This window comes from Macaca thibetana, chromosome 4 (assembly GCF_024542745.1).
Source record: "Macaca thibetana thibetana isolate TM-01 chromosome 4, ASM2454274v1, whole genome shotgun sequence".
NCBI classification, from domain to species: domain Eukaryota; kingdom Metazoa; phylum Chordata; class Mammalia; order Primates; family Cercopithecidae; genus Macaca; species Macaca thibetana.
In genome coordinates, this window is record NC_065581.1 from 155,621,881 (window position 1) to 155,637,743 (window position 15,863).

Here is a 15,863-nt window from a genome sequence, read left to right on the forward strand (position 1 = left end):
CTTTAATCATAACATTAATTATCAAGAGCAGGCAATAGTATTAGAAGCATTTTGAAACTTGAAAGCCTTCCTTGATGGTTTATGAAGTAAATGTTCAATATATCCAAGGCCGATGTATAAAATACTTAGCAACTATCACAGTGCAGGTCCTGACCAATCAGAACAGCCACGCGGTCCAAACCCCTCTGGCCATACTGACCAGTTGTCACATAAGGAACTTACAAAGGCCTATTTGCATACCTATTTAATCTAAGAGACTAATAATAATAATTAATTTTCTTAACCTTATAGTAATATGCTAATAACTTTTTTTGCTAAAAATATTTTCCCCAATGATTCTCTTTTTCTCTAGAACCATTTCAATATACTGCATGGGAGTTAACTGGGGAAGATTATGAGGAAGAAACAGAAGACTACCAGACTGAAGCAGAGGTTGATGAGGAGCTAGAGGAAGAGGAAGAGGAAGAGGCATGATTCTTTTATTTCTACTCATCCTCATTTGTGAAGTCATTGAAAATATGCAAATAAGAGTGGTAACTATCACTTTTGGACCCCAAGTGAACGGACATTCTCATTTGCACATACATTCTCCCTCTGCCTCAGCTTCACTTGACCCCCCTGAAATTCCAGGCTATGTAGTATGAAAAAAGACTCATGAAAAGATAAAAGGAAACTACATTAACTTTTTTACACGGAAAAAAAGTTTAAGTTTTAAATACGTAAATATTTTATAAATTTAGCGGAAGTGGTTGTTGTAACTAAAAGAGGCTACTTGCATGAAAATAATGAGCAGTGTTCTCAGTTAGAAGCAACCCATATTCAGGTCCCATCCGCTCCCTTGGCATCAGAATTTGGACAACTATTCTCATTTGATAGCTGTCCAGTTCAGACATCTATCAGTAATGAAACAGGAAGTGGTTCTTTTAATTTGAAGCTTTATAAATATTATGTTATTAAGTTATATAAACATAGACTTGTGATTAACTGGGTTAAGTTGCCTAACTTAAACCCAAATATATATGTGTCAAACTACAAACAATATGTAGTGTGATTCTGATAACAGGTTTTAGTACTTTATCACTAAGGAACTGGAGAGCCTTTCTTTGGGATGACTAAAGGATGTGGGTTTTGTCCCACTCAGATGCAGATTCTTTTCTTTCATCATCCATCATCTGCCATGTCTGCTGTTGTTGTTCTGTGTCCCACTCTGGCCCACCATAAAATGATCTCTGGTATCTGCAGACAATTATCAAGCCGGCTATAATACTCAAAGCTTATATTTTAAAGTATGGTCTTCATTAATAATATATTTTTTTTAAAAAAAACCCTTCCAATTCACAGAGCATTGGGTAAGGTACTAACAAGGGTCTAGCCTTAGGAATAGGGAATAACTGGACCTAGCATAAATGAAGCTTTGGCCCCACTTATCAAAAAGCAAAAGCCAAAAGGATCAAACTGCTTCCAAGTAACCTGTGTCCAAGAGCAATGCTCAAGAATATTTATGGGAATGCAAAGTAAAATTATAGTAGCCACTGAAAGATTGTGAGACCTGCAAACAGGCAGAAAAATATGACTCACATTGAGGAGAAAAAGTAATCAACTGAAATAGATTCAGAACTGACAAAGGTGTTCTTAGAATTAGATGACAAGGACAGTAAAACAGTTGTTATTCTATATGTTCAAAAAGTTAAACAGAGATATAGAAGATATAATAAATACTTCAATTGAACTTTTAAGATTGAAAAGTACAGTATACGGAATGAAATATATATTAATGGTATGACCGCAGTTTAGCCACTGCAAGAGAAATAGCAATAGAAACTGTCCAAAATGAAACAACAGAGGAAAAAGATTCTGAAAAAAAATGAGAAGAGCATCAGTGATCTCTGGAACAACTTCAAGCAGCCTATTATACAGAATGCTTGGGACCAGAAGTGTTTCTGATTTTAGACTTTTTCAGATTCTTGAATATTTGCACAATACATATCACTTGAGCATTTTTAATCTGAAATCCAAAATGCTACATTTTCTTTGAGTGTCAGATCACTGCTCAAGAAGTTTTAGAGTTTAGAGCACTCCAAATTTCAGATTTGGGGATAGGGGTTGCTCAACGTGTACATATAGTTCAGATCTACAAAAAGTATGCATGAGGGGGATTGAAGAAATAATGGCCAAATTTTTTCTAAATCTTGAAAAAAAATTACAAGCTCTCAGATTCGATATGCCCAATAAATAAACATGCTCAAGCACAAGAAACATGAAGAAAATATTATAATAGCACCAAGTACATCATATTCAAATTGCTCAAAACCAATTTTAAAAATAAAGGAGAAAACAGATATGCCACATACCCAGGGACAAAGATAAAGATGACAGCATATTTCTCATCAAAAACAACGCAAGAAGAGAGTGGAGCAACATCTTTAATGTATTGAAGGGAACAAAAAAAAACTGTCAGCCTGGTGCGGTGGCTCATGCCTGTAATCCCAGCACTTTGAGAGGCCAAGGCGAACACATTGCTTCAGCTCAGGAGTTCAAGACCAGCCTGGGCAACATGACAAAACCCCATCTCTACAGAAAATACAAAAATTAACCAGGCATGGTGGCGCACACCTGTAGTCCTAGCTACTCGGGAGACTGAGGTGGGAGGATCGCTTGAGCCCAGGAGGTCAAGGCATCAGTGAGCTGAGATCACATCACTGCACTCCAGCCTAGGCAACAGAGTAAGACCCTGTCTTAAAAATAAATAAATAAATAAAAATAAAATAAAATTTAACTGTCAACCTAGGATTCTGTGTCCATTGAAATCCTCTTTTAAAAACAAGGGCAAGCTGAGCGTGGTGACTCACGCCTGTAATTCCAGCACTTTGGGAGGCCAAGGCAGGCAAATCATGAGGTCAGGAGTTCAAGACCAACCTGACTAACTTGGTGAAACCCCATCTCTACTAAAAATAGAAAAATTAGCCGGGTGTGGTGGTGTGCACATGTAATCCCAGCTACTCAGGAGGCTGGGGCAGGAGAATCACTTGAACCCGGGAGCCGGAGGTTGCAGTGAGATCGTGCCATTGCACTCCAGCCTACGCAACAGAACGAGACTCTGTCTCAAAAAATAAAAATAAAAAAATAAAAACAAAGGCAAACTGAAGACTCTGTTAGACATACAAAAGCTGAAAGAAAGCAGTCAGACACAGGTGGCTTCCATGATGAATTCTGCCAAATCTTGAAGAAAGAAAGAAAACCAATTCCATACAAACTGTTCCAGAAAATTGAAGAAGAGAGAATACTTCCTAGTCATTCTATGAGATCAGCATTGTTCTGATACCAAAACCAAAGACATTAAAAGCAAGGAAAGAAAAACAAACTGCAGTCTAATATCACTCATTAACATAGATACAGACATTCTTAACCAAATTTAGCAAATCAAATCCAAAAATGCACAAAAAGAATAATACACCATGACCAAGTGGGACTTACCTTGGAAATTCAAGTTTAGTTTAATGTTTGAAGAGCAATCAATGTAATTCATCATATGAAGAAACTGAGGGGAAAAAACGTGATCACCTCAATAGATACAGAAAAAGCATTTGACAAAACTCAACATCTATTACTGGTAAGAAAAAAAATGAAGGGAACTTCCTTGGCTTGATAAAGGGTATCCACAGAAAGTTTCTAACTAACAGCTAATGTCATACTTAAGGGTAAAAGGCTGAATGCTTTTTTCCTAAGATCAGGACAAGGAAAGAATGTTCACTGTCACCACTTCTATTCAACACTATACTGAAGGTTTGGCTACTGCATTCAGACAAGGAAAATAAATAAAAGGCATTCAGATTGAAAAAGAAAGACACAACTATCTTTATATATAGGAGATAAGATTTTCTATCGTGATAGGCTGAATAATGGCACCCCAAAGAAGTCCATGTCCTAAGCTGTGAATTGACACCTGTGAATGTTACCTTATACAAAAAGGGATTTTGTGGACGTGACTAAATTAAGGATCTTGAGATAAGGGAGTTATCATGGATTATCCACGTGGACCAATGTAATCACAAAGGTCCTTATAAGAGGAAGACAGGAAGTTAGAGAGAAGGTGCTTTGAAGCTGGCTTTGAAGATAGAGAAAAGGGCCATGAGCCAACCCTAGAAGTGGAGAGGCAGGAATGGATTCTCTCCTGGGGCCTCCAGGAGGAATTAACCCTGTCAACAAATTCACAGTAGCCCCATAAAACTCTCTGGGCTTCTGATCTCCAAAACTGTAAGAAAATACATGTTTGCTGTTTAAAGCCACTACATTTGTGGTAATTTGTGTAAGCAGCATTATGAAATTAATACATCTATGTAGAAAAGCCAATGGAATCAATGAAAAAGCTACTAATAATTGAATTTAGCAAAGTTTCAGGACATAAAATCAATATACAAAAATCAATTTTATTTCTATATGTAAGCAATAGACAATCAGAAATTGATTTTTAAATGCCTTTCAAAACAGCATCAAGAAATGTAATACAAAGGGATAAATTTAGCAAAAGATATCCAAGAACAATACACTAAAAACTAAAAATTGTGCTGAGAAAAATAGAAGAAAGCCTACATAAATGGACGGATAGATATACCATGGCTGAGCATGGTGGCTCACGTCTGTAATCCCAGCACTTTGGGAGGCCGAGTCAGGCGGATCACTTGAGGTCAGGAGTTCAAGGCAGCTTAGCCAACATGGCGAAACCCCTTCTCTACTGAAAATATATAAATTAGCTGGGCGTGGTGGTGTATGCCTATAATCCCAGCTGCTGGCAAGGCTGAGACACAAAAATCGTTTGATCTCGGGCAGTGAGCCAAGATCGTGCAACTGCACCCCAGCCTAGGTGACAGAGTAAGGCTCCATCTCAAAAAAGAAAACAGAAAAAAAAAGTAGATATACCATGTTCACAGGTCAGAAGACTTAATATTGTTATATCAGTTCTCCCCAAATTTATCTACAGATTCCATATAATCGAAATTTAAAACCCAGCATACTGTTTGGTAGAAACTTATAAATTGATCCTAACATTCATTTGAAAACGCAGAGTACTTAAAATAATGTAAACAAATTTTAGAAAGAATAACCAAGTAAGAGAATTAATACATTTGATTTCAAGATTAATTAATTATAAAGTTATAGCTATCAAAATAGTGTCACTGGCACAAAACAGCAAATAGATTAATAGAACACAGGGAGTCCAGAAATAGAGCTACATATATATGGACAATTGATTATTGACAAATCTACAGAGGCAATTTAGTGGAGAAAGGACAGTCTTTTTGACTTTTTAATAAATAGTGCTGGAACAATTGGAGATCCATATGCATAGTGAATTTTGAACCAAACCTCACATGATATACAAAAACTAACTTAAAATGTATTATAGGCCTAAATGTAAATTATAAAACTATAAAACTTCTGGAAGAAACCTACGAGAGAATCTTTGAGACCTTGGATTAGGCAAAAATTTCTTAGACATGATGCCAAAAGCAGAATCCATAAAGAAAAAAAATGATAAATTGGCCTTCATCAAACATAAGAACTAAACTATTTTTTTAAAAAAAACACTGTTAAGAGAATGAAAAGACAAACTTGGATAAAATATTTGCAAATCACATATCTGATGAAAGTCCTTATATCCAGAATATATAAAGAACTCTTAATACTCAAAGAGAAAACAAACAACCCATTTTTTTAATGGAGAAAAGATTTTAACAGACATCAGATACTTCACCAAATAAAATACACAGATGGCTAATAGGTACATGAAAAGATGTTCAACCTCATTAGTCACTAAGGAGGTGAAAATTAAAATCACAATGAGACACTATTAGATAATGATTAGAATGCCTAAAATCAAAGACTGACCATACCAAGTGTTAGCTAGGATGCAGAATAACTTGAATTCTTATATACAGCTCATGGGAATATAACTTGGTACAATCACTTTGGAAAATAGTTTGGCAGTTTCTTAAACAGATAAATATACATCTACCATAGCAACCAGTCCTACCACTCCTAGAGATTTATCCCAGAGAAAGGAGAGCACATGCCCATTCAAAGACTTGATGAGTGGTCACAGCAGCTTTATTTGTAATGGCTCCAAATTGGAAACCATTCAGTAATTCATCAACATAGGAGGAGGGGTGACTGCTGTCTCTGTGAACCAGCAGACTTAGCCTCTCCTCTTAGTAATTCTGAGGAATCCAAGCAGCCCAGATGAGTGGGTTTCCCCTCAGCAAAACACACCTGCTCCACCAAGGGACAAAGTACTTCTTTAAATGGGTCCTGCTCCCTGTGCCACCCAATTGGGTGAGACCCTCCAACAGGGGTTGTTAGATACTCCATACAGGAGCGATCCTACTGGCATCAGGTTGGTGTTCCTTAAGGTCAAAGGTCCCAGATGAAGGAGCAGGCACCCATCTTTGCTGCTCTCCAGCCCCCTCAAGTGACATCTTCAGTCACGGGGGCAAATCAGATGAGTAGTGCCTGAACTGAACTCCCAGCAAGCTGCAGCAGCCCTACAGAAGAGGGACCTGACTATTGAAAGGAAAACAAACAAGCAGAAAATGACAACAACAGCATCAACAACAACAAAAAGGCCCCCACAAAACCCCATCCAAGGGTCAGCAGCATCAAAGACCGAAACTTGACAAACTCACGAAGATAGAAAGAATCAATGAAAAAATGCTGAAAACCCAAAAGGCCAGAGTGCATCTTCTGCTCCAAATGATTGCAACATTTCTCCATCAGGGACATGGAACTGGATGGGTGAATTGACAGAAGTAGGCTTCAGAAGATGGGCAATAAAAAAATTAAGATGAGTTAAAGGAGCATGTTAACCTTGATAAAAGGTTAGATGAATTACTAACTAATCAGTTTAGAGAGGAACATAAATGACCTGATGGAGCTGAAAAACATAGCATGAGAACTTCATGAAGCATACACAACTATCAACAGTCAAATTGACCAAGCAGAAGAAAGGATATTGGAGTTTGAAGACAACCTTACTGAAATAAGACATGCAGACAACAATAGAGAAAAAAGAATGAAAATGAATGAACAAAGCCTCCAAGAAATATGGGACTTCCTAAAAAGACCAAACCTATGATTGCTTAGAGTACCAGAAGGAGACAGGGAGAATGGAAACAAGCTGGAAAACACACTTCTAGATATTATCCAGGAGAACTTCCTCAATCTAGCAAGACAGGCCAACATTCAAATTCAGGAAATACAGAGAACACCATTAAGATACTCCATGAAATCAACCCCAAAACACATAATCATCAGATTCTCCAAGGTTGAAATGAAGGAAAAATTGTTAAGGGCAGCCAGAGAGAAAGGCCAGGTAACATACAAAGGGAAGCTCATCAGACTAACAATGGATCTCTCAGCAGAAACTCTACAAACCATAAGAGTCTGGGGGCCAATATTCAACATTCTTAAAGAATTTTCAACCCAGCCAAACTAAGCTTCATAAGCAAAGGAAAAATAAAATCCTTTCCAGACAAGCAATGCTGAAGGATTTCATTACCACCAGGCCTGCCCTGCAAGAGCTCCTGAAAGAAGTGCTAAATATGTACTGGAAAGGAAAAACTGGTACCAGCCACTGCAAAAATACACCAAAATATAAAGACCAATGACACTACAAAGAAACTGCGTCAGCCAGTGTGTAAAATAAGCAAATAGCATCATGATGACAGGATCAGATTCACAATACTAATCTTAAATGTAAATGGGCTCAATGGCCCAATTAAAATGTACAGAATGGCAAACTAGATAAAGAGCCAAGATCTATTGGTATGCTGTCTTCAAGAGACTCATCTCACATGCAAAGATACACACAGGCTCAAAATAAATGGATGGAGGAAAATTTACCAAGCAAATGGAAAGCCAAAAAAAGCAGGGATTGCAATCTTATTCTCTGACCAAATGGACTTGAAACCAATAAAGATCAAAAAAACAAAGAAGGCACTATATAATGGTAAAGGGAACAATTCAACAAGAAGAGCTAACTATTCTGAGCATATGTGCACCCAATGCAAGAGCACCCAGATTCATAAAACACATTCTTAGAGACCTACGAAGAGACTTAGAATCCCACGCAATATTAGTGGGAGACTTTAACACCCCATTGTCAGTATTAGATCAATAAGACAGAAAATTAATTAGGATATTCAGGACTTGAACTCAGCTCTGGATCAAGCGGACCTAGTTGACGTCTACAGAACTCAATACCCCAAATCAACAGTATATATATTCTTCTCAGTGCCACATGGCACTTATTTTAAAATCAAACACATAATTGGAAGCAAAACACTCCTCAGCAAATGTAAAAGAACTGAAATAATAACAAACAGTCTCTCAGACTGCAGTGCAAGCAAATTAGAACTCAGGATTAAGAAACTTACTCAAAATCACACAATTTCATGGAAGTTGAAAAACCTGCTCCTGAATGATTCCTGGGTAAATAATGAAATAAGGCAGAAATCAAGAAGTTCTTTGAAACCAATGAGAACAAAGAGACAATGTACCAGAATCTCTGGGACACAGCTAAAGGAGTGTTAAGAGGGAAATTTATAGCACTAAATGCCCACATTAGAAAGCTAGAAAGATCTCAAATCAACACCCTAACATCACAATGAAGGGAGCTAGAGAAGCACAAGCAAACTAACCCAAAAGCTAGCAGAAGACAAGAAATAACTAAGTTAAGAGAAGAATTGAAGGAGATAGGGAAACAAAAAAAACCTTCCAAAATATCAATGAATCCAGGAGCTGGTTTTTTAGAAAATTAACAAAATAGACCACTAGCTAGACTATTGAGAGAGAGGAATCAAATAGATACAATAACAAATGATAAAGGGGATATCACCACTGACCCCACAGAAATACAAACTGCTGGGCCGGGTGCGGTGGCTCACACCTGCACTCCCAGCACTTTGGGAGGCCAAGGTGGGCAGATCACCTGAGGTCAGGAGATTGAGACCAGCCTGGCCAACATAGCAAAACCCCATCTGTACTAAAAATACAAATATTATCTGGGCGTGGTGGTGCATGTCTGTAATCCCAGCTACTCGAGAGGCTGAGACAGGAGAATAGCTTGAGCCTGGGAGGTGGAGGTTGCAGTGAGCAGAGGTCATACCATTTCACTCCATCCTAGGCTACAGAATAAGACTCCATCTCAAAAAAAAAAAAAAATAGAAAAGAAATACAAACTGCCATCAGAGAATACTATTAACACCTCTACGCAAATAAACTAGAAAATCTAGAAGAAATGCATAAATTCTTGGACACATACACCCTCCCAAGACTAAATCAGGAAGAAGTTGAATCCCTGAAAAGACCAATAACAAGTTCTGAAATTGAGGAGGTAATTAATAGCCTATCAACCAAAAAAAAGCCCAGGATCAGATGGATTCACAGCTAAATTATACCAGAAATACAGAGAGGAGCTGGTACCATTACTTCTGAAACTATTCCAAACAATTCAAAAGGAGGGACTCCTCCCTAATTCATTTTATGAAGCCAGCATCAGCCTGATACCAAAACCTGGCAGAGACACAACAAAAAAAGAAAGCTTCAGGCCAATATCCCTGATGAACACTGATTCAAAAATCCTCAATAAGATACTGGCAAACCGAATCCAGCAGTGCATCAAAAAACTTATCCACCATGATCAAGTTGGCTTCATCCCTGGGATGCAAGGCTGGTTCAACATACACAAATCAATAAATGTAATCCATCACATAAACAGAACCAAAGACAAAAACCACATGATTATCTCAATAGATGCAGAAAAGGCCTTTGATAAAATTTAACATCTCTTCATGTTAAAAACTCTCAATAAACTAGATATTGACGGAACATATCTCAAAATAATAAGAGCTATTTATGACAAAGCCACAGCCAATATCATATTGAATGGGCAAAAGCTGGAAGCATTCCCTTTGAAAACCAGTACAAGACAAGGATACCTTCTCTCACCACTCCCATTCAACATAGTATTGGAAGTTCTGGCCAGAGCAATCAGGCAAGATAAAGAAATAAAAGGTATTCAAATAGGAAGAGAGGAAGTCAAGTTGTCTCTGTTTGCAGATGACATGATTTTAAGATCTAGAATACCCCATTATTTCAGCCCAAAAACTTGAACTGATAAGCAACTTCAGCAAAGTCTCAGGATACAAAATCAATGTGCCTGAATCACAAGCATTCCTTTACACCAACAGTAGGCAGGCAGAGAGTCAAATCATGAATGAACTCACATTCACAATCACTACACAGAGAATAAAATACCTAGGAATACAACTAACAAGGGATGTGAAGGACATTTTCAAGGAGAACTACAAACCACTCCTCAAGGAAATAAGAGAAGACACAAACAAATGGAAAAACTTTCCATTCTCATGAATAGGAAGAATCAATATCATGAAAATGGCCATACTGCCCAAAGTAATTTATAGATTCAATGCTATTCCCATCAAACTACCATTGACATTCTTCACAGAATTAGAAAAAACTATCTTAAATTTCATATGGAATCAGAGAAGACCCTGTGTAGCCAAGACAATTCTAAGCAAAAAGAACAAAGCTAGAGGCATCATGCTACCTGACTTCAAGCTCTGCTTCAAGGCTACAGTAACCAAAACAGCATGGTACTGGTGCCAAAACAGACATATAGACCAATGAGCAGAACAGAGACCTCAGAAATAATACCACACGTCTACAACCATCTGATCTTCAACAAACCTGACAAAAACAAGCAATGAGGAAAGGATCTCCTATTCAGTAAATGGTGCTGGGAAAACTGGCTAGCCATATGCAGAAAACTGAAACTGTACCCTTTCCTTACACCTTATACAAAAATTAACTGAAGATGGATTAATGACTTAAATGTATAAGCCAAAAGCATAAAAAACCCTAGAAGAAAACCTAGGCAATACCATTCAGGACATGGGCATGGGCAAAGACTTCAGGACAAAAACGCCAAAAGCAATTGCAACAAAAGCCAAAATTGACAGTGGGATCTAATTAAACTGAAGAGCTTCCACACAGCAAAAGAAACTATCATCAGAGTGAACAGGTAACCTGAAGAATGGGAGAAAATTTTTGCAATCTACCCATCTGACAAAGGTCTAATATTCAGAATTTATGATGAACTTAAACACATTTACAAGAAAAAAACAACCCCATCAAAAAGTAGTCAAAAGATATGAACAGACATTTCTCAAAAGAAGACATTTATGTGACCAAAAACATATGAAAAAAAAGCCCAACATCACTGATCATCAGAGAAATGCAAATCAAAACCACACTGAGATACCATCTCATGCCAACCAAAATGGCGATTATTAAAAAGTCAGAAAATAATAGATGCTGGTGAGGCTGTGGAGAAATAGGAATGCTTTTACACTGTTGGTGGGAGTGCAAATTCGTTCAATTACTGTGAAACACAGTGTGGCAATTCCTCAAGGATCTAGAACCAGAAATACCATTTGACCCAGCAATCCCATTACTGGGTATATACCCACAGGAATATAAACCATTGTACTATAAAGACACATGCACACATATGTTTATTGCAGCACTATTTACAATAGGAAAGACATAGAACCAACCCAAATGCCCATCAATGATAGACTGGATAAAGAAAATGTGGTATATACACACCATGGAATGCTATGCAGCCATAAAAAAGAATGAGATCATGTTCTTTGCAGGGACATGAATAGAGCTGGAAGTCATCATCCTCAGCAAATTAACACAGGAACAGAAAACCCAACTCACGTGTTCTCACTCATAAGTGGGAGTTGAACACCGAAAACACATGGACACAAAGAGGGGAATAACACACACCAGGGCCTGTTGGGGTAAGAGGAAGGAATGTAGAGGATGGGTCAGTAGGTGCAGCAAACCACCATGGCACATGTGTACCTATGTAACAAACCTGCACGTTCTGCACATGTATCCCTTTTTTTTTAGAAGAAATAAAGAAAAAACTAAAAAAAAATTATAAGAACTTGAAAGGATTTTACCCCCAAAAAAACAATTACTAAAATATGGGCTTAGGAAGAAAGATAAAAACTAAACAAAAATAATAGATGGGGGAGGCTTTATAGGTCATTTCTTACATACACCTTCATTGATTAGATAATTCCGTGTATTTTTTGAACATCATAAGAAAAAAATCATTATTTTCCAGCTCATTTGGAAGCTTGCTTTTGATTTTTTCTTTTTTTTTTTTTAGATGGAGTCTCACTCTGTCACCCTGGCTGGAGTGCAGTGATGTGATCTCGGTTCACTGCAACCTCCACCTCTCTGGCTTAAGCGATTCTCCTGCCTCAGCCTCCTTAGTAGCTGGGATTACAGGCACATGCCACCACGCCTGGCTAATTTTTATATTTTCAGTAGAGAAGGGGTTTCACCATGTTGGCTAGGCTGGTCTTGAACTCCTGACCTCATGTGATCCACCCACCTCGGCCTCCCAAAGTGCTGGGATTACAGGCATGAGCCCTCGCACCCAGCCAAAGCTTGTATATTCTGATATAAATATCAAATAAAAGTAGTAAAAGGAAAGGTTAGTCTCATTTTTGCACCTTTATAGAAAGTTGGTTGTTTGTTTTGTGAAAAGAAGTATGATGTAAATAAGTATGTAAAGTATTCCATTTGTATTTTTTAAAATACTATATTTGTGGCTAAATATATATCTATTTTTATAGGTATATTGGTAGGATTTTTTTAATGAGTCTGGGAGATAAAACTATTAAGAATGCTAACATAGTACTGGAAGAAAAAAGGTGAAAGGAGATTTTCACTTTTTATACATTGTAATGTGTTTTGAATATTTTTACAGTAAGCATATATTTTATATCATAAAAAAATTTCTTTAATGTATTTCCCTTGCTTTAAATAAATTGAAAGAATCCTTAAAGGACTTTGCACATATTTTCTTTATCATAAAAGAAAATACATTTTACACTTTCAATTGAGCTAAATAGGATATTTCCAAATTATTATTTGATCATATATCCACTTAATAGCAAAGTAAATTCTGAGGCATCTCTCATTTAATTTGCCATGGGTAAGAAGTTGTGATCTTGACTCAGCTTTTACTTTTAGGGAAAAATTCTATTTTAGAAACTTACCTTACAATGACCCAGCATCAACACATTCTGGAGTTTTTCATTACATCTATGTTGGTAGAGGACTGGGGGCACCTTCATTCTCAGTGCTGCTTTATTTTCCTCATGAAAATCGAGAAACTTAGGATGTGCACTTAGAGTAATATATGAGAAACTGATTTTTAATTAAAATAGCATAAGGACTGGCCTTTTGTGGATTGTTTTCAAGTTGCTACAGATTAAATATTATTCAAGAAGCATTTTTAAAAATTCTCTCCATCAAAATACTTTTTCATTTAATGTTCTCCAAACTTTGAATAACGTTTCTAGGGTGAAGAAAAAATTAAGGAGAGAAAGAGGTATTTGGGAGACACAAAACACTTTTGTCCAGTAGTCCTCAAAGAAAACTTCATCCTACAACCAGGAAACACAGAAGAAGCAGCCAAGTATCGAGAAAAGATCTACTACTTTTCAAGTGCTGAGGCTAAAGAAAAGTTTTTGGAGCATCCTGAGGACTATGTGGCTCATGAAGAACCACTGAAGGTGAGACAGTATTCCTATCTTAATGATTGCTCCCACAGGATTTTTTCAGGACTGATTACCAATCACTACCAATTTACTTAAGGGTGAAGTTCCCAATCTGATATTACAACATAAAGAAAATATCTAAGTTCAAAGAACAACTTTTTGGAATATAACATAAAATAATTATCTATTTTGATTTCTGTAGTAATTACTTGTGTCAAACCAGCACTTAATATCTGCCTTTTTAGCTGAAGTAAAAATAAAACAAAACATAAACAAAAACAAACCCCACAGCTGGATGAATTCCTTACTATAGTGAGGCCAGTCATGCTAGTTAGTCTCTGAGAGCAGAGCAGGATGATGGTCTTCTACAGGATTTTGGAGAAGAGTGGAATTCAGGGATTGGTGAACTTTCAGAGGCATAAGTGGGTTGACATCTATGGAAGTAAGATTAGTGACACTGCTATTGACTGGTTCACACTCAGAATTGTTATAGGGGTAAGTCCATCCTGATTGGTAAGTTTCAAGAGTGAGGGCTGACACTGGTTGGTTGGATTGCAAAAATGTGTTTCCTGAAGTGAGTTTACCCTGATCAATTAAACCAATTTAAAATTGGTTGAGTGGCTATTGTTACCATGGCTATCCAATAGTCATTTTTTAGTGGAGCATTGTTATAGAGGAGAAGGACACTTTGGTGAATCTTCCCTGGACATTTTTCTGTTACAGCTTTGGCTGACTTTCTCAAAACACTCTCATCATAAGCAGATGTTACTTCTCTTTGGCCCTCCAGAAGCTCAACAAGGAAAATGCATTGAGCCTCAAAAGACAAACTGTTGCCATGACCTTTGTGCTTGACCAGTCCACTTTTGCTTTGACTGGACCACTGCCACCTGTTGGTGACCATTGCTTTGATTGTGCTTTGTCTTCAGAATCATACTGATAAAGCCATGTTTCATCTCCTCTACAATTCTTCAAACAAATGCTTTAAGATTTTGATCCCATGTGTTTAAAATTTCCATGGAAAGCTCTGTTTTTGTCAGCAGATGATCTGGGTGCAACAGTTTTGGCAATCATAGAGTAGAAACTTTGCTCAACTTTAATTTTTCAGTCAGAAAACTTGTACACTGAGTCAACCTAGATGTCTAGGCGTGTTGGCTATTGTTTCTGCTGTTAATCATCAGTCCTTGTCAATTGGATCACAAACAAGATAAATTTTTTCCTCACAAATTTAAGTGGGTGGTGTGCTGCTACAGGCTCCATCTTCAACATTGTCTCGTCCTTTTTTCAAGCAAATTGTTCATTTGTAAACTGCTGATCTCTTTGGGGCATTGTCCCTAGAAATCTTCATAAAGCATCAATGATTTCACCATTTTTCTTCCCAAGCTTCACCATAAATTTGATGTTTATTCTTGCTTCAGTTCTAGCAGAACTCATGTTGCTGTGATCTATTGCCTTGTTTTACATCATACTGATGTCTTATCTTTCTTAGTGCTTCAAACTAGATCCTGTTCAGACATGTTATAACAAGTTCATATGAGTTTATTTGGTGCAAAAAAAAGTGAAAAAAAATTATTTTCATAATATGCATTTTCTGTCAACTTTTTGAAGACCCCTCATATTTTTAGATTTTTGAGGAAACTCCATACTGTTTTTCATAATGGCTGTCCGACTTTACATTTCCACAACAGTGTACAAGTGTTCCCCTTTCTTCACATCCTCACCAGCATTTGCTATTTTTTTGCCTTTTTGATAATAGTCATTCTAACAGAGGTGAGATGATATCTCACTGTGGTTTTGATTTGCATTTCCCTGATGATTAGTGATGTTGAGCATTTTTTCATATACCTATTGTCCATTTGTATGTGTTCTGTTGAGAAATGTCTGTTCAGGTCTTCTTTTCCCCATTGTTAAATCAGAATATTTGTTTTTTTTGCTACTGAGCTGTTTGAGTTCCTTATATATTCTGGTTATTAATCCCTTGTTGGATGGATACTTTGCAAATCTTATCTCCCATTCTGTAGGTTTTCTCTTTACCATGTTTTTTCTTTGTGATTCAGAGGTTTTTTAGGTTAACGTAATCCTATGTGTCTATTTTTGCTTTTATTGCCTATGTTTTTGAGGTCTTACCTGGAAAAATCTTTGCCCAGACCAATGTCCTGTAGCACTTCCCCAGTGTTTTCTTCTAGCAGTTTTATATTTTCA

At 37.0% G+C, this 15,863-nt stretch overlaps 1 protein-coding gene across 6 annotated transcripts in view; it reads left to right on the forward strand.

Moving 5' to 3' along the window:
• Window positions 1-15,863, forward strand: part of AK9 (adenylate kinase 9) — a 184,126-nt gene that overhangs the window by 119,425 nt on the left and 48,838 nt on the right. For all 6 annotated transcript variants that reach the window (XM_050786818.1, XM_050786816.1, XM_050786819.1 and 3 more), the window contains 2 exons: window positions 353-468; window positions 13,467-13,679. In XM_050786818.1, the coding sequence (XP_050642775.1) occupies window positions 353-468; window positions 13,467-13,679 (329 nt within the window). The remainder of the gene's footprint in view (window positions 1-352; window positions 469-13,466; window positions 13,680-15,863) is intronic.